This window comes from Acanthopagrus latus, chromosome 12 (genome assembly GCF_904848185.1).
Source record: "Acanthopagrus latus isolate v.2019 chromosome 12, fAcaLat1.1, whole genome shotgun sequence".
NCBI lineage: Eukaryota > Metazoa > Chordata > Actinopteri > Spariformes > Sparidae > Acanthopagrus > Acanthopagrus latus.
The window spans coordinates 12,537,664-12,557,998 of NC_051050.1; the positions used below are offsets into that span (position 1 = coordinate 12,537,664).

General features: G+C 43.0%; 1 protein-coding gene across 4 annotated transcripts in view; it reads left to right on the forward strand.

Annotated features, from left to right (window-relative positions):
- Positions 1–10,034, forward strand: part of LOC119029756 (spermatid perinuclear RNA binding protein) — a 78,050-nt gene extending 68,016 nt beyond the window's left edge. For 3 of the 4 annotated variants that reach the window (XM_037116842.1, XM_037116841.1, XM_037116840.1), the window contains 6 exons: positions 1,001–1,153; positions 1,338–1,472; positions 1,994–2,134; positions 2,596–2,725; positions 3,220–3,273; positions 9,295–10,034. In XM_037116842.1, coding sequence (XP_036972737.1) covers positions 1,001–1,153; positions 1,338–1,472; positions 1,994–2,134; positions 2,596–2,725; positions 3,220–3,273; positions 9,295–9,389 — 708 coding nt within the window. In that variant the 3' untranslated portion in view covers positions 9,390–10,034. Of the gene's footprint in view, positions 1–1,000; positions 1,154–1,337; positions 1,473–1,993; positions 2,135–2,595; positions 2,726–3,219; positions 3,274–6,015; positions 6,619–9,294 lie in introns of those variants that run through there. The other variant, XM_037116843.1, reaches the window with a different exon arrangement.
- The last annotated feature ends 10,301 nt before the right edge of the window (positions 10,035–20,335 follow it).

Consider the following 20,335-nt stretch of genomic DNA (forward strand, 5'->3'; position numbering starts at 1 on the left):
TAAAACAGACATGATTATTTCTTTTTTGGCTACCTGAAAAACTTCCGAAGCGCGAGCCGCAGCCAAACCTGTGTGTATCTATACAAATGTATTTGTCTGTACGTGTGTTTGTGTGGAGGATGGAGGTGGGCAAATCCATGTAATCCCAAAGTGGTTGTGAACAAAGAGGCTCTCCAGAGCACAGAGCCGGGATAATCCGTGATCCGCTCCATTCCCATAAAAGGCTCTTTCTGCCCATCTCGCTCCCCCTTTTGCATTCTCCTCCTCACTCACTTTCTTTCTCTCTCTCCTGTACTCACCTTCTGATCTCCCCTTCCCTCTCTGTTTCTCCCCCTCAGTTTCTCTCAGTGTAAACAATCATCCATTTGGGTCCAAAAATTGTGATTTTCTTTTTCTCTTCTGCCAACAATATTGATGAATGAATGAATGAATCACTTTGCTGCTCTCTGCACTGACATACAGTAGGCTCGTGTGGCTCTTTATGTATGTAATGGTTTCATTGTAACCATCTTTGGTTATCTTTGGCTCAAATTTATTATGTCAGGACGTGCTTTAGGCTGCAGTATTGCTGCAGTAGGCTGCAGTATTGCTGCTTCTGGACATACACTTTGTTAAACTATAGTTATTTAGACTGCCACAATATCTGTTTTGGTTGTTTTTTATTCATAATTCCCTGGGTAGCAGATCTGTTCCTTTGTGGTTGATGATGCTGATAAAGTTAGTTTAAAACACAGAGAGGAGCATTAAGGTATCAGTGTGAAATTGTCTTCATATACTGCAAAATCTATCTCATCAGATTCAGTGAGCTTTTTGAAAAGAAAATGGATCCTCTACTGTTCTTGTTGTAGTCTGCAACTCACAAACATTGAGAGTTCAGAATTTCAGATTTACTTACTTGCTCTTGAGTGTAACCCTACTTTTGGTCTCATCGTTTTATCTTAAAGTGTCTTTTGTTTGCCGTTTGTCTGCTCTCAACTGAATCATCATCTTCCCTATTTAGGTTCTCCAGGCAATGGGCTACCCGACAGGTTTTGACTCAGACCTGGACCCCATGAGTTCAGACGAGAAGTCAGATGGCGAGGGGAAGAGCGAGACGTCATCACACACTAGCAATAACCCAACACACTCCTCGGACAGTTCCAACACACTGGAGGTGAGGAAACATGTTGTGTGAAGTTGTAGGTGTAAGAAATTGTGATTTGAAATGGTTTAGAATTCGACATTTACTGTGGTTCAAGGACATAAAGTCTATCTAAACTGTCCACTGTGCATTTACGAATAAAGCTACAAAGATGTTTTCAAATAAATTACTGATTATTGATCTTTTCACTCCCCAGGTGCGAACTCAGGGTCCCATACTGACGGCGAGTGGGAAGAACCCCGTCATGGAGCTAAACGAAAAAAGACGAGGCCTCAAATACGAACTCATCTCTGAAAGTGGAGGCAGCCATGACAAACGCTTTGTTATGGAGGTGAGAGTCCAACCTGCAACACTTTGCCTCATGTCACCCCCCCATCTCTCCTCCCACTTTTTGTCATCTGTCAAGCTATATATGATATATTTGTGTGTGTGTGTGTGTATATATATATATTATTTTTATCTATTTTTATAAAAAAAAAAATTTATATATGTATATATATCAAAAACAGACTAAGCCACACACACAAACACAGAAACCAGCTGACCACCGGTACATTCAATCACTCAACCTGGTTCCTGCAGCAGGCCTGTTCTCTGTGGGATGTGTTGTTTTCCGACATGCCTGGCTGCTCCATCGCTCTGCTGATTGATTAGCAGGCCTGCTTGACAGCAGGGCATCGCTAAACAAGCTGTCCTGTTCAGCCAGACTCGCTGGCTGAGTTACTGATGACTGATAAGTGTATTTGTGTGTGTGTGTGTGTGTGTGTGTGTGTGTGTGTGTGTGTGTGTGTGTGTGTGTGTGTGTGTGTGTGTGTGTGTGTGTGTGTGTGTGTGTGTGTGCGTGCACATCAGGTGGAGGTCGATGGGCAGAAGTTTCGTGGGGCAGGCCCCAACAAAAAAGTGGCAAAGGCCAGCGCTGCTTTGGCAGCTCTGGAAAAACTCTTCTCTGGTCCCAATGCAGCTGCAAACAAGAAGAAAAAGATTTTGCCTCAGGTATGGAAACACGTATGGAAGACACAGAGGGCAGTCTGGGCACCATGCATGCACACACACACACACAATGAAACCACATACATCACACAGTAGTAATCTGTTTTCCTTGACAGCCAAACTGTCAGTGCAGACTTAAGCATCTTTTCTGATCAGTATCAGCTCTGTACCGCCTTGTAGCAATTTGTCCACTTTGTTCACGCGTCAGTAATCAATGACACCACGTTTAACAAGTGTCTAATCAGATCAATACTTCACACCTGTCAGGTCATCCCTCTTATACTTATTTTGTCAATGAGCCGTGCGAATAGATTTGGCCCATAATGCATTAAGATTTTGTCTTGGACTGCGTGTGTGCTTTAATGCCCCATTTCTGTGCACCATATTTATGCAGGAATAATGTGTGTACCTCTGCAGCTTGAATGTTTGAGACACACTAAACATATAATTTGTGCTGTGTTCAGACTAAAGGAGCCCTGGCTGCGGCAGCAGCAGCCTCAGCAGTAGCAGCTCAGGTAGCCAGAGGACGAGGAAGAGCAGCACTCGCGAGAGGAGCCTTCGTCAGTGCAGCTGCACCTGGATACGTCACACCAGGTACATTTTTAGGGCAGATGTGGGTCATTTTAGTATTTTTGGAATTTGTGCAGTATTTGGTTTGTTTTTGTATTAAATCTGGTTGCTTCTGCAGGATTGGCATTTAATGTTACCTCTGGCTTATTGGTGCTGACATTTTCTTCTTCTTTAAAGCAAAAAATAAGCTTCCATTTCCACCCTGCAACTGTACTGGAAATATTCAGAAACACCCTATAGCAACAAGAGTTCAGTGATGGACAGCATTTACAGTGAATCATGCAGAAAATCAACATTTTGTGAATTTACTTTTAGTTTTGCGCATTCAGGTTCAGGTTGATCTTGTAAGTGAGGAGTGTAGCTTCCTCTATTGTCTTTTTCCCTAAATGCACAGCTGTTTTTTAAAGTGCTGCATGGCCAGAAAACACTTGTCTTAACTTACTAAAGAGGTTGAAAATGCAAGTGGGAATTAAACAAGCCTGCAATTGATTTTGACCCTGAAACCTCTCCCCCAACAGGCTTCGGGACACCGTATGGCTACAGCCCAGCTGCAGCAGCTGCTCCTGCATACGGTACGTGCTCCTGTCTTTTCCATGCCTATAACCTTCCTTTGGCTTCTCTCCTCCCTAGCCAAACATGCCATAACTGCTAACCTCCAGCTCTTCTTCTCCACTTCTTTTTGCTTCAGTTTTGTGAAAGTTATTTAGAACTTGATCCCTTTTCTAATCCCATTTTTAGGGTTTGGCACTGAATTTTCAGTCATAATTAAATAAGCTTAAACCTCTTTGTCCCGTGCTCCAAGCAAATCTGTCTGTACTTTGGCTAATTGTCCGCTCAGCACTTGTTTGTTAATCTGCTTGTTGTCACTCCCTCAGCTTGTACGGTTGGATCGCCACTCTGTCACTAAAGAGCTGATTTCAGTCTCATTATCATGATGATACACACACCTGCACTTTCGTTCCTAGAACAGCCATCTATCTAACTACACAAGCTCTCCTGGATCTGTATTAACCCCACACACGCTGCCTCTGCTGTCTTCATCTTCTTATATGTTTAGTTTGATTAGTGGGACTCATAGTGTGAGCTCCTCACTTTACCCTCTGTTATTTAAGACAGGGTGGCAGGGAGGCTTTGCCACGGCAGCGCTGTTCCTGTCATGTTACCAATGCTGTCCACACTGGCCTCTCTCAGGAATGATAGTAATCTATACCAGCCCCTGACCTTAAAAAACATGGGTAGCTATACATCCATGTGTCAAACACAGTCACATTTACCTCAACAGACTCGGCCTTGTGTAATGTGTGCACGCATGTAGCATTGGGAGGCCTTTCTGTTCATCCTACAGCTTGGGGCTTGAATGGGTCTTATGTGAGAAGAGAAACTGGTCCAGGGGCCCCAGGCAGACGTTCAGTACCCCCCTGAGACCCCAACAGCCCTGAATATAAAGTAAGCCTTAGTTTTTCTGGTTACGGTGGAGCAGGAAACGCTGCGTTTATTTGAGGTGTTTAGTTTCAGCCCCTGGCATCCACACGTTTTTCACATATGACTGCGACCATGGCACTAACAGAAATACCCACTTACTTTTTATTATTTTATACTTCTTATTTTTAAGGTTGTCCATGGCCATAACATTCAGAATATTTGAGAGAGTGTTCACCTCTGCCCCATTAGTCATCAGACCATGTCACGTATCCCAGTGGGCGATCTCAGGTCAGCTGACCCTGAGCTGTAACCTCCCACAAGTAGGTAGGAAGTCAGGTTCAGTTCAGGTTAGTTGAAAAAGAAAAGATAGAAATGAAAACTAGAATCTCTACAGAATATTAGATACGCCTGGTGTTCAGGTGAGTCAAGGTGCAGTTGATCTGCAGATGAGAAGAATAACAATGAGATATAGATTCTGGGCTGCAAGTCAGGAAGAACTTTTTCGCGCTGACAGTATTTAAAATATGAAATACTCTTTTACTGGCATTTAGTGCCAGAGTGAGAGGGAGAAAAGTCTTTGTTAGACCCCATTGTGGCTTACATTTCCATCAGAGGAGAGAAAAAAGGCACATGAAAACACTGATGACTCCTTTATCTTTGGGATGCAAAGCTTTCATCCTGTTTCCTGCTTTTCCCTGTGCTCTTGCAGTCAACACCTCTTTGGGCTTTCTTTGTTGGCAAACACTTAGAACTCTCTCGAGTACTGCTGGGCTCGCTAGAACATTCTGTGGAGAACAGAGTATCATAGGACACGGAACGTTATATAGGTTTTCCTACTGCAAAACACAAAACATTATATCAAGATACAGTCATTTTATCATAGAACATAGTACATTATATAATAAAAAGTAAATATATAGTACAATGTATATATTTGACATTACTTTTTAAAAAACTGTTTTCACTTTGACATTAAAGAGCAACTTTTTTTGTTTTGTATCATTTTTTGAATGTTGACCATTTCATTTATTTATGCAACAAAATGGGAAAACAATTAAGGGGTGAATACTATTTAGATACTCTATATCATAGAACATAAAACATAATTACTTGTTAAAAAGAACGTTATATCATAACAAAACAGAACATTGTATCATGGAACACGACCCATTACATCCTTAGGCCATTGTACCATAGAACACAGTAGATAATATCATAGAACAGAGCTCACAAAGCCCTTGGAGAACCATTCTTTTCACACACATAAAACAACTACCTCTCCTGCTCAACCATCTCCTTTGAAGGATTAATCCAGTCCATTACAACTTGGGTTCTAAATGTGTTTTGCTGTCACTCATATCCATAATAATAACAGTGTACTCATTTTAGCTGCTGAGATGTGCTAATGTGGTGACAATGCGAAACAAAAGATATGCCAACTCATGTGAAAGAAAAAGCACAGACAAACGTTTCAGTTTTAAGCTCTGCCGCTGTGCTTGACCGCTTATGCTTCAAATGTTGCCGTGGCAAAGTCACCATTTTCCCACATCTCTTGCTTGATGAGTACAGTGTTTGTATAAGGAAAGATTGAGACGTAAGACCCCAGTTCTGATAAACCGAAGTGAATCATTACCTCATATCATTTGTTTTCTTCTCTTTAACTCTGAACCTATCTCCTTCTCGGTTCCCCTAACCACCGATGAAGAGTGTCACATTCCTGCTTGTTCTCACATGCTTACGCTCCCCCCCCTTTGGGAGCCTTGTTTGTGCAGTGCAAGGGGTGTTTGGTCGTAGATGTAGCGTAGTGTGCAGTGTAGTGAGCAGAGAACAACATGGTTGCTTGTTGCCCTGGACTCATGCAGAGCTGTGCTCTTCTCATGTCTCCCCTCTAGGTTTGCCCAAGAGAATGCTTCTGTTGCCTGTCATGAAAGTGCCCGCCTACCCCGTCCCCCACTACCACTTCTTTTAGCACAAGGGACACACATACCAGACAGATGCTTGTTCATACATACCAAACACCTTTTCATACGTACCAAATGATTTTTCCAAACCATACAATTACAATTAGCTTTTTTCTAGAAGGGAAACTCAGTTGATTTTTTTTTCTACAATATCAGTGACCGGGAAAGGATTAAGGACTTGAGCTGAAGTTTTTATTAAAGCGCTTTTTTGCTCTTTGTTTTGTTTTATTACTGTTTCAGGAACTTTTATGAAAAAGATACTGCAGGTTTAAGTTCTTAAGAGATTAACAAAAACTTGAAGGATTTGTACTGTGAATTGTGACCTCATTCTCTTGAGTCTATATCAGCCTTTTGTTTTTATTGTGTTTAGTCTTTGTAGGAAGACAATAGCCTTTGCAACATGACCCACACAACACACATTCTCTGTATAAAAAAAAAAGAAAATAATAATGTGAGCTGTGTGAAGGATGTATAGGAATAAATAAATAATAATGTTGGAAAAATGAATAAAGTTTATCTCATATGAAAGCTGAACACTGCCTGGTGTTTATCTGGTATATCAGCTGATGAAGTAGTTCCCACTTTGGTTTGTTTTGATTTGGTTTCCACTTACGTCACTTAACATGTGGAAAGATCTGCCTGCTCATTCAGCATTCAACCGGCATATGATACTGTGCTCTAAACGTACGTTTACCTTTAATATTCCATCCTCATGCATGCACACAGGTTGAATTTCAATCTCTCCTCGTACTTCTGTGCATCTCGTTTCATCCTTTTGACCCTCAGCTTATAGATATTCAGAGAGAAAGGCAAGGAGACTAAGGGTGAATTTAGAAAGCTCTTTTCAGATCCTGCATCTTGCATTCAGCTGCACGATCTCATTACCTGACGTGGATTAATATTTGGCAGGTTTCCCAAAGCTATCAGAGGTATCTCCTAAAGTATATATCGAGATGAACATAGGCCAAGCGCAGCCTCTCGGCAGCAGCACTTCCAGAGCTCAGTACATTCAAATGGCCCAAAAGACAAAACATTTTACTTCTGCATAGACTTCATCTAAATCCCTGTAATTTCTTGCCTTGACAGAGGTTAGTGTCACTGGTTAACACGTCCCAGACAAACATATCCTGTGGTGCACAGCAGTCAAAACAATAAGGACTGAATTCAAAACTTACTGTCAGTTTGTTTAATGTTGTGATTGTTCGATTATTTTACTACATACATGTGCTGTATTTGTGGATTGTTGTTTTTTTTCCTCACATCTTTGCTCAGCTTTCAAACAAGGATCACCAACAGAGCCGCTAAACCTTGGGCTCAAAACTATCCTTCCAGCTAGATTTAAAGATTTGCTGTAAGGATCACAGGTACAAATAAAAAAAAAATGGATAAAAGACTAAGGGGAACTCGGATAAAAAAAGGGGGGGGCGGGGGGACACAGAAAAGAAAATATACTATAGTTTGTTCCATCAACATGCTGGTCAAATGCTGTGCCAGCTATATGATCACTTCAACACATCTTGGCCATCTAACCAGCGAGAGATAACCCACCGATGACATCTCCATGGTTACAGCTGTGAGACGCAGCCATTGGATGAGAGGACCCAATATCTTGTCCAATGGTTGGTTGAGCTCCATTGAGTTTTTGTAAAACCTTTCCACTGATATTAGACTGACATCACCAAAGCTCTACTTCAGTCGCACATGATTGAAGATTCTTTTTTTTTTTTTTCAAATGTTGCATTCTGTGTCTATTTTCTGTTCTTTCTTTTATGTTCAAGGTTGGATTCTTTGTTCCGAGCTGCACAAAGTACACACTGTCAACTCATGTCATTCTCAGTATTTAATGTACAACAACAATCTTTGATTTATGTTTTTTTATCAGGCTTTTCGTTCAGCTCCTACTGAATCTTCATGTCTAGAATAGCTGTAAAGGGTTTGGTTCAGCATTTTGGGAAATGCACTTCTTGGCTCTCTTGCCAAGAGTTAGAGGCAAAGATTCGTAACACTTACATGTCTGTACACTAAACACTAAGCTACAGACAGCCGCTGATTACTGTAGCTTAGCATGAAGCCTGGAACATGGGGAACACCTTGCAGAGCAACAACATTCTGATACGCTGATTTTCTTACCTTTGGACAGAGTCAGGCTCTTTCCCCCTGTTTTTGGTCTTCATGTCCAACTAAGCTAACCGTCTCATAGTTCCAACTTAATATTTAATTGAAGATATGAGGCTGGTAACAATCTCGTTTTATTTATTCATCCATCGTCTGCCCTGGGGGCGGGTTGGCACCAAACACTGTAGTCCAAAATGTCCTCCCCTCCTGGGGGATCTTGGCAGGGAAAGTCATGTACACAATGTGCTCGGCGTGAACTCGTGAGAACACCGATGCTGAGCTCCTTTCTCCGTCGCTAAAGCTGCAGCCTCATTCTTTTGGTCATTACCTGCAGCTCAATTGTGGGTTGGAACGTAGATAGACTGGTGTAACAAGATATTTGCCTTCTGGATCAGCGCCTTCTTCACCACAACTATCCAGTACGATGCTTGCAATACTGCCAACGATGCATCAGTCCTCCTGCCGATCTCGTGCTCTGTTATTCTCAATGAGCAAGACCTTGGTTGATTGTTCCCCACGAGTTTGGAGTGAGATGCTGCCCCAAGTAAAGGAGTATTGTATTCATATATGCCCACACCTTAAGCCCTTCAATCTTTGAGTAAATGTGGTAGAAATCATCAGGAAGAGCATCAGATAAGGGATCCATTTCCAGGGTAGAAAAAAATTGCAGTATTTGTCTATTTGTACCTGAAAAACTGCAAAAACAAACCTCTCACTTACCTCTTGATAAGAAACCAACAAAGTGTATTTCCCGAAATGTTACTCCTTTAATTCACTCCTCTGGCCACTATTACACATGCACTTTTATGTTATGTACCTGCTGTTAATGTCACCCATGTGATAATCTTTTTACTGGAACATTTCCAAGAACTGCTTGAGAGGATGTTTACAACCTTCAAGTGGACTTGAAGTAAAAAAAAGAAAAAAAATTTTAAAAAGTTATTGGATTTCTTGGTGCTACAGAATTGCCCTTGTGTCCTTCACAGGTATTACATTTGTCATGTTGTGGTCAAAGAAGTGAAGAATGTATTGAAGCCTCACATTGTGTTTTATAGTAATCACTGCTGCTCTCTCTGTCTCTCCGTCTTGCTGCAGGTGGTCTTTTCATTGACAATCCCTTCTACCAGCCACGGACCATCGCTCCTTTTATCATTCACCTGGGTCCCCAGGATCTCTTCTCTGACTTCTAGAGGCAGCAGGTTGTTTTGGATCCTCACTCTTAACCTGTCGCGCATAAGCGGGGACACCTGTTTTTTTTGTTTTTTTTGTTTTTTTTCCGTCCTTCTGAGCGGGCCATCTTTCTACACAGGTGACGGACTCACAGATCCAAAACTGTTTTCGGTTTGGAAGACGTCGTCTCGCCTACTGACTGAGAGGCTCAGTGCTCCTCTCTCTGTTTCCTCCTCCTCTCTCGGCCCAGATTTATCACTTCAGAGGGGAGTAACTTTACACAAAGCAATACTCGGATTTTACGAGAAACGTTCGGCTGCGACTGCGCAGCGAGTATGGCCCGAACGTTTGGTCTTTCTTATAGCAATACACCTGAGCTCCTCTCTTCAAGCTTACTTTACTTGAGAAGATGTGAATGTCCGATTGGAGTTTGGCCCGACACAGCATTGCAATAGCTCATTCTGATTGTATATTCATTGTATGTGTGCGTACGTGTGGCTATAACATGACTATATACACATATATGTATGGTGTATGTTTCTATAACGACGTGTTGACAATAATATTACTATATGATGATGTATTTATGTAAATATTCTATAAATATAACTATTGTTGGTATAAATTATTTTAGGATTATAAAGTGAGATGTAACTGTAATATCACAGTATAGCTTTCTTCCAATTTTATATACACTGAGCAACTGAAGCTAGTTCTAGGAGATGCAATATTATCTTTGGTATTCCTTATTAACCTGTGCTGTTAGAATAACAATGCTTCCTTCCGTCCTTTCCTTCAACCTTTCCTTCTATCTTTGATGTCTCTCTGAGCCTTTCTGAGCACGCTCTCTGCTGCCCGAGGTTTGTTTTACGTGGCCCCCGGACCAGAGGTGCTCTCTGCTGAACACACTCATCACCTAATCACACTCTTTTCCTGTCAGAAAGCACATTTTCTATAGTCTCACTGCTGGCAGGGAATACTGTTGTTATGAATACAGTACTGTATGTGTGTAGTATGTGTACACTCTCCTCCCTCGAAGCACCCATCGACGCTAAACAATCGTCGGCTCTGTCCCGCTCCCTTGGGGGACCAAAAGCACAGCTTTTTTTTTTTCCACACCCATTACTAAAACACACATTCACACACACCCCTCCCTCCCTCTACGCTCCTGCGGTGACTCTCCGCTGTGTGGATGTGATGCTGCTGTTGGCAGAGGCGGCTTTGTTACACAACGGGACAGACGGAGCACAAACTGCTGGCCAACTAATTACAGTTATTACCCCGCAAAAGTCTTCAGAAGTGGGAGCTTGAATTGGATTTATATGTGTGTGTTGACAGCAGGGTTTTTAGGAACAGGCAATGACATGGATTGGGGGTTGGGCCATTGGTCACCTTTTGGGAGAGGAGGAGAGAAGACATGGGGGGAGCTGAGGTGGACTGAGGAAGTTTCAGCCCTGATGCCCGAAGCCTCATTATCATAATCAAACACAGCAGTCGCTGGTGTCACGATACAGTACGTCAAAATGAGTACAATGAGTTTCACACAGCTGGGTTAATGTGTTCAAATTTTTGAAAAAGGACAGCGCAGGAATCAGATCGGTATTCTGTATCTAAGTCGATCTTGTTTGGTGGGACAAAGATGGATAGGTTTATCTTAGCTTCAGCCACGGAGACGCCTGTCAGTCAAGTAACTGCAGAACTTCTTCATAAGACTTGATGTGTTTTTAATTGAGCCAATTTAGGAGGCCAGATGACTTTGTGTTTGGTGAAGGTGCTCGGATCTTTTCTGAAGTTTTAAAGCCAGAAGTCACAGGTCAGATAGTTGAACTGCCCAGGAGAGATTAGAAGAAGGAACTCTGTATTGTTGGTCACCATTAGTGCAGATAGCTGTATATTTCGTCATAGTAGTTGTGTGTGTAGTGGTAGTGTTATAGCTCACTGTAGGTAGTTAGTGGGCTGAGAGCGGAGATATGCCACTAAACTCTTGTTGGAGCCAAACACGCGTGACAACCACGTACACACTGAGACAGCTGTCACGGCATACACATCGTCTCTGTAGTTTTTTTTTTTATTTTCCATCTTCATCCTTTAATAGATACGAGGTTGTCAGTCAGCGGGGCCGAATCAAACGGACTGTTCATCAAAAGGCTTTGATTCTCCTCACGCCCGCCCTTCATCCGTGTGGTTTGATGTCGTGTTTTTGTTCCGGCTTTGATTCCACAAAAGCGACGTCTGACAAAGAGGCAACAGACCGAGGCCCATTTTTCAAGACAATAAGTCAAATTAGAGTGAGATGTTGAGACGCCGCCGAGCCGTCGGTGACGATTGGCTAATTTTAATGCCACCAAGCTGTGATTGTGTGATTGGAGGTAAACTGAACAAGGTTTTTGGGGATATACTCTAGTTGCGCTTTACGTCTTGAAGCTGTGCAGCCAACGCACGCTCAAAATAAAGTTTAAACAGCTGGTTCCACAAGTTCAGCGACTGGTCATAGTTCACCTGCATGCCCATATGGCAGGTCTGTTCAGTCACAGTCACATAGGCTGATGGAAATGTTTAACTGAATGTTTGATTTGAAGGAGACCTATTATGCTTTTTAGTTTTTTCCCTTTCCTTCAGTTTTATTTAAAGTATTGTGCATGTAAAAGATCTTAAAACTTGAGAAGGTCGTAGTCTGCACCAACAGAAGCTCCTCTTTACCCACATTCCTGTCATTTCAGTTTGGCACATGAGAAATGATTTAGAACAGCAGCTTCTCTGTCGATTTTTGGGGGTGCTGGGTCAGGCGTGTGTGAACTAACCAATCAGAGGAGGCTGGGTGTGGTATTCAGGGGGGAGGGGTGGGGCCTTAAAGAGACAGGACCTATGTCTCAGACAGAGGGGGAACTGGACTGTTTAAGAAATTTGATCTGTTTTTTTGAGCACTAAAGCTGTAAACCTATTTAAGTGATGAAATCCAAAATGAAAAAAGCAACCCAAAAATGAGCACAATATGTCTCCTTCAAAATCTGGCCCAGTTGAATTGAACAGCCCAGCCATATGTTATCCTCCGCACTGCCCAAGAGAAACGTCTATAAATTTTGTGTTAAACAGTCATAAAAACCTTCTTAAATTAGAGGTTTTACTGGCTTTTTTTTTTTTAAACCTGAAGCAAATGCCACTCTACACACATTTCACCTGCTAATCTTTGTTTACACATGAGAACCATAACCGACTGGAATTTACAGTACAAATTAGCGCCCGGATCGTCTTACTTCAACATGCAGCGGCGTTAACACGCTAATATGTCCCGCAGCAACTCGATCCATCCTTGTTTATCAACCATAGATCTTTAGAGTGCGTGTCCGGGCCTGGTGGTGGATTTCGTCTCATCTCTGAAAAGTTCCCCCCTCGCTTCGCGCCGACTTTTTCATCCTCGTGTGGAATTCACAGGGAGGTGAATAACTTGGGGCTTGACCGTGTGGAAACAGACCTCCTCTATCAGCTAAGAATTTCTCCTAATTTCCCCTCTGCCCTCTCTCTCTCTCTCGCTGCCCCTGTCCTCTCTGTCCAGATGGTCCACATTAATAAGGCAGACAGTCATACCTCAGTGAGCAACCTTTTCATTTCCCCTCAGACTGAGCAGACACGCAGGAGGAGTCACCCCGGCTGCTGGCCCCGTCCTCTTGGTCCGCTGGTCCAGATGAAGGTGGTCAGAGGCAGGGCGGCAGTCCGACCCTGCACAGTCTCCCGAGCAGGCAGAGGTGTTTTGGGGTTTTTTTCACACGTGCGTTTCTTGTCAGTGTTCGGAGCTTTTTGTAATCTATTTGTAAATGTATCTATAAGATTAGATGAAAAAAACATATACTCTTTATTATCGAAACCGTTCGTCTAAAAGGGATTATCAAAGGAAGAAGAAAAAAATGCATCCCACGTTCTTGTTCTTCAAAAGTGTGTATTTCATGATGAAGATGGGAATGAGAATCAAAGAGGAAAATTAAACCAATGCTGCATGATATAAAATAAAGCTTTATTTAGTACACATGGAAATGGAAGGGAGACACGACCAGGAAGATAATACCAGCCATAACTCCAACAAGAATGTCTCTGTTGTAGAAAACATAAAGTCAAGGTTTTTTTCCTGAGGAAACACATTCATCGCAGCCCAGTCTGAAGGCTTGGACAGGCTGACGTCCACGCGGGTTGTTTTTTTCTAGAGAGTAACGGTTGTTTGTGCCGCATTCGTGGGCCCGCCGAGCTTTCTGACGGATGTTCTTCCTGCTCCGGTGTTCCCCAGAAATATCTCTAAAGGGGGGGGAAACGCACACACCCTAACCCTCCCCCAAACACTGCCTCTCAGTGGGCAACTACACCTGTAAATCTGAAGAAGCACAAACAACGCACACAAGCAATACACCCACACGTTGTTCTCAGGGCCACCTGACACACACACGCACACACACACGCACACACACAAGCAAGCGCACATGTAATCATAGATGTATATATTTCAGCTTTCACAGTCGAGCACATTGAGACAGCATGGCATCCTTCGCTCCACGGTTTGTATATTACACATTACGACTGTACTGTATGTCACACAAGTGGTTGTAGGCCTTGTTTGTACTTTAGGATTTGAGCCATTTATAGCTGAGAAAACACACACACACACACACCCCGCCTCCCACGTCTGTTATCTTGGTGCTTCATAACGGACCCGTCTGTAGCACTGTACATAATGGGTTTTACTTTGAAGTTTTCCTGTTCGGAGGAGCAGCAGCTACCCGCGAACGACTCGAGCTTCGCCGTCAGGGGAGAAGAGGGAGGGGTGCTGTCATCGGGGGGAAAAAAAAAAGTTTTGGCACCAAAAGCGGGAGCTTCGTCTGTTTTAGATGCTGCAATATGTTTGGTAGCTAAAGGGTTCTGGGCGCTTTCGTTGCCAGGTAACGTCAGGGTTTTTTTTTTCCCAGCCTGGCTCCCCGAAGGCATCGCTTCATCCTCCTGCCAGGTCAAAGGTCAAAAAGTTAAAAAAAAAAAACGAACAATGCAGAGATGCTTTTTTCAGAAACGGGTTCCGGTCTGTTTCCATGAGATGGAAATTTATCCAGACGCCAAAGACTTTGAAGCCTTTGTTGAGCAAAACCCGATCATCCCGACGGTCTCAGAAGTGAGAAAGCATTCGGGGAGGGTGTGATCTGATTTTCGCCGTCTAGACAGTTATGAAATGTCAGGTAAAAAAGAAGGAAGAGCTCTCCTGTGTGTTTTATGCACCCTCTGGAGGGAAACTGTGTTGCTCGTTGTTGCATTAGCGCTGAAAGTTTTTTTGGGGGAGGGTTTGAGTCTGGGAGGGAGTGCTAAATTTGTCTGGGAGGCAGAGGGAGAGGAGGTGCAGAGAGAGGGAGAGAGAAGACGAGTCCATCTCTGAGGTCTGCAGAGCGGCAGAAATAGATCCGGGGATCGCGTTTCGACGCGCGAGGAAAAGAGCTAACCAGGCCTACTGCGGGACGGATCGTCTTCTCTGGGTGTGTGCGCATGTGTGTCGTGGGGGAAATGTGTGTGTTTGTGTGTTTTGTCTGGCAAGCACACAAACCGGAAGGGGGTTTGGAAGCTATCTCACACACACGCACACACACAATATTGCAGTCCCATCGAGCATGTCGTTGCATACTTCCTGATCACGGTCCACTGATTGTTTAAGTCCAATATCCTCCTGATAAATGATCAAAGCATTTTGGTTGGGAATGTACACTGTCGTTATAGTGATTGTAGATTAGAATGTATTTACTCATAGAGAGAGTAAACTTGCTTTTTTGTAGAGAAGCATATATACAGAATATATATGGATACATACATATATATACATATCTATATATCTTTTGAGCTACTTGTGTGTGAGAGTTGCTTTGGGCGCATCCACCCTGTTAGGATCCATATTTCTTTCCCCTTCAATCTTTTTTTTTTTTTTTTGATAATGTTTTGACAACAGTAGCGTCTTCTGAGTGCTGAGTGTTTTTACTTTTTCCTGTAAATATGATTTTTTTTTTTATTTTAATTTTATTTTTGGACATAAAGGGGATTAAAAAGAAACCGTTTAAAAGATGCCGCCCATGAAACTACATCGTGATGTCTGTCCACAGCATCTGTCTGATCCCTGAAATGATCAAAGTGAAATTGTGTGACGCGCGACGACGACGGGGCGTCAGGGTGAGCAGAGGCCAGCGACAACGACTGAGGAGGTCATCTGAACTCGCTGTATTGATTGTTTTGACTAGTAGCAACATTCACAGCAGTGATGATCTGTGGTTGTCACTGTTTTTTGACATAATCTATGCTTGACGAACTGAAAATAAATTGGAGAAAGTGCTAAATCTCTACATGTGAGTATCCTTTTTTTCTTTTCGATGGTGCTGGGGGAAAAAAATGGAAACCGATGACCTGACTGAGTGACTCGCGCTCAGGTCAAATGTACGCTGAACGAAAGGAGTGAAAGTGCAGTTGAAAATCTTCGGAGTTTAACGTTGTGTTTGCTGTACTGTGTTTCAACATCAGGCCTACGCTACAGGACGTGACACATGATTAAACCACAGCACCGTTCAGCCTAAACGTATAGAGGCCAGAAGAAATAACATCCCATAATTCCATGTTATCATGACGATGCAACATGAAAACAAACATTAAGGGTGTGTCGTTTAAAGGCAAAGTACGACATTTTAGGAGGCCTGTGTATCTATGAGCTGCTCCGAGCTACTCATTTTTTCAACAGAGCCTCTTACTCAAGGCACAAAGTGATGTTTGGGGTGACGTGTTTCAGAAATGTATCACTTTCAGCAGCTCTGAGGACTGCGTCGTCTTCTTTAAGACTTTGCCAAATAAATCCATCATGATGAATCCAATCCCTTCTGTGATTATTTATCCATTTGCCATTGTTGATGCAGTTCCACCTTTTGAAAATTCACATCCTTGCGGCCACACCCTGGCACCCACAGTAACACCGGTGTCATCATGTCATACTATAATCACATAGCCCACTTTATGGGCGATAATTGGCGAGTTTGTCTAAGACTGGTTTCATCATGCGGCGGCTCAGCGAACACGACCTGTCAATCATATTTACAGCGTCACCGCTGGCGGCTGAGTCCGGGTATCTGGTGACATCTCCGGCCGCCAGCGCCATCAGCACACAGCCACAGCTGCCAATCATCCGAGCAGAGCAGCGAGTGTGGAAAAAAGAACAACTGGCGGGAAAAAAAAAATGTGCTTTTGTGTGAGAGACGGAGAGGATGAGGATTAAACTCTCCAGCCAGACAGTTATCCTGACAAATTAAACCCTGCTTAACAGATATCAGTGGATTGTGTCAAATGTGGGAGTACAGTTCACTTTTTGTTCACACATCCATTTATTCTTATTTTCTTACGCTACAATTTTTCAAAAAGCTGCGACAGAAATGGGGGCCACGAAGACAGACGTGTCAAAAAACGAGAATGCAAAGCTGTTGACATGCCGACTCACGGCGACGTGATGATTCCTGAAACGACCGTCTGGAGTAAGAAATACTTCTCTAAATGGAGCGCTCAGAAGACGTGCAGGGAGGGTAATTGTTCATTCTGTCCAGAAATGTGCCCCGCGATGAGAAACAAACGAGCAGCGGGGATATCAGATCACAGTTTGATGATAAAACTTCTTCTCGCTGTCGCATCGCATTCCCTGATCGCGCAGTTATGTACACGCTAATCTGGAAAACCAATAAGACACAGTATACCAGAGGCAACTGCAGGCACGGCCCAGATTCAGACACTGCAGGACAATTAATGACCTTGGACTGCGTACAACTCCTCAGAATGACCAGGGTTATATTTCAGATGGTGTGATGTTCTGCTCACAAATCAGATTAAGTTGACAGGACTTCATCCCTCCCTCCTGACACTGGACCTCAGCGTCTGTTTATAGGAAACAACATGCTGGTGAAGAATTGACGAGACCTATTAGCAAACTAAACCAGTGTCAGTACAAGTCTACAGCTGTTTGAGCACACATACCTCTACAGTCACTTCATCATACTGTAACTATTAATAGGCCAAGAAACGCACACAAAAACAGATAGAGCTAGCTAGGTTATCTCAGCTGGCTAACTAACTAAAGCTGTTATACCTTAAACATGTGACAGTTTGGAGTGTGGAGATGGGTAGCAGAGAAGCGAATTATGCGCATGAAGTGATTGGTCACATTTTGTCGACATTTTGGCACTTTTTTCGACGTGAAACTGCGATGTCGCCAGCCGTTGCGGATCAGGCTAGCTACAGTACTGTGAAAAAGTATTTGCCCCCTCACAGATGTCTTTGGTTTTTGTTTGTGTTTTTTGTTTTTTTCACATTTACTTGTTTCAGGTCATCGAACAAGTCTTAATATCAGACAAAGATAACCTGAGAAAATACAAAAAGCTATTTTTAAATGGTGAGTTCATTTATTAAGGGGCGGAGGCTGTAGCTCAGCGGGTAGAGCAGGTCGACTAGCGATCAAAAGGTCGCTAGTTCAAATCCCGGCTCCGGGCAAGGCTGAGCTGCATGTCGAAGTGTCCTTGAGCAAGATACTGAACCCCACATTGCTCATCAGTGAGGGCCCTGCGATGAGCTGGCGACTTATCCAGGGAGTACCCTGCCCTCGCCCTGAGACGAAGCTGGGATTGGCTCCAGCAGCAACACCCCGTGACCCCATGGAAAGGGATAAGCAGTTACGGACAATGACATGACATTTATTAAGGGAAAAAAGCTATCCAAACCAACCTGAGCCTATGTGAGCAAGTGACTGCCCCCCCTTCTTAAATCAGGAATTAATTGTGATTAACCACATTTTCTGGAAAGCTGAGTGCAAATTCACTAGCTCCACCCAGGCCTGATTACTGCTCATAAATCGCTCATATAGAATGAAGCCAAAAGATCAAAAGCAACACATCATGCCCCAAGCCAAAGAAATTCAGGAACAGATGAGAAACAATGTCATTGACATTTGTCAGTCTGGAAAGGGTTACAAAGCCATTTCTAAGGCTTTGGGACTCCAGCGAACCCCAGTGACAGCCATTATCCACAAATGGAGAAAACACAGAACAGTGGTGAACCTTCCCAGGACCGGCCGGCCCACCAAAATTACTTATAAGAGCTCATTCAACAACTCATCAAGAAGGATGGACAACACTGCAGGCCTCACTTGCCTCAGTTAAGTTCAGTGTTCATGACTCAACAATAAGAAAGAGACTGGGCAAAAATGGCATCCACGGGAGAGTTCCAAGGCGTAAACCAGTACTGACCAAAAAGAACACAAAAGGCCCGTCTAACATTTGCCAAAAAACATCTTGATGATCCCGCAGACTTTTGGGAAAATATTCTGTGGACGGACGAGACAAGAGTGGAGCGTTTTGGAAGGCGCGCGTCCCATTACATCTGGAGTACAATTAACACAGCAATTCAGAAAAAGAACATCATAGCACCAGTCAAACATGGTGATAGTGGTGTGATGATCTAGAGCTGCTTTGCTGCTTCAGAATTTGGATGACTTGCTATGATTGATGGAACCACGAATTCTGCTCTCTACCAGAAAATCCTGAAGGAGAATGTCCAGCCATCAGTCTGTGACCTTAAGGCCAAGCGCACTTGGGTTATGCAGCAAGACAATGAGTTGTTGCCGCCAAAGGGTGGCACAACCAGTTATTAGGTTTAGGGGGCCATTACTTTTTTCACATAGGCTCAGGACGGTTCACAGCACGGTATGTGTCTGCTACAAGTGCCGAAGGATCATGCTAAGCTACGTGTCTCTCAGGGGCCCAGAGGAGGTGAGTGTCTGATGTTCAAAAACAGGGTTCACTCAGCTGTTTTCAAGGTAGGTATGGTTTATTATGTTTCTTTATTCCTGCTTTAAAAGGTCTGTAAGTATTAGCTCATGTGCACCTGTTCGTCCCATGTAACAGACAGCAGATAGAAACCTGAGATACAGACTTTAGTGTGCATATGAAATTAATAAACAATAAAATGTCCAAAATATGCTCAAGACATGTATGCAAATCCACCAAAACATGCAAGAATACAGACTTTCGACATACTTGTCAAATAAGTTGAATTTATTTAGCCCTAAATTTTGACTTTCAGGCTGCAAATCTTTCATTTTAGATTTTAAACCTGCTGTAACACTTTATTTTTGCTGGAGTTTTGTTAAAAAGACACCACCACCTCTCAGCCTATAATATTTTAACGACAGTGCAACAATGGGCCTTTTTCCCACTGAAAACATTTTGACGTGCCACAGTAGGAGAAGCACAGGTGTAAACAATAAAATGAATGATGGCTGAATTCATTTAGCGGGCCTCAGGGTTCTGGTACTGTGTGCGCTGACTCACTGTCCCTCTGTCACTGTATCCCCTGTGCTTTTCATACCACAACATGTCAACATGTCTGCTGTGAAAAAAGGTCCATTACACTGTCATAAACAAAGCCAATCCATGCCAAGTAGTCAAACTTTTTCATGAAAGTAAACTTTGTCTAAATTCATGCAGAACTGCTTCATCTGCATGTATTTGTGTATCAACATCAGGACGGGGTAAAGTCATATTCACGTCACAGAGATACAAAGTCCCTTCCTGTTTCGCTCGTGGGACCTTATTTCAGAAAAATGTTGTCAAATGCTTTTCTCTTATCCCATTTGATTGGTGTCATGAGTCACACATGTGGTGTTTGTCAATGTAAAAAAAAATTTTCAAGTCAATAAAGTCGCAGTTTGTCATAAAACAAATCAAATGTAAGATGAATACATCTCGTTGAACAGTCACCAAAACCCGTGACGTGAACGTTGTAGAGCTGCTCCTGTAGCTTCACAGCTCTCAGAACTGACAGACTCTCTTTCCACGAGACTGCCGTTGTCAACGTGGTGGTCAGAGAATTAGTGTGACTTCTGATCTTCTTTAGTACCTTTTCTTAGCCGAGCTGACGGCGGTGTTGGCTT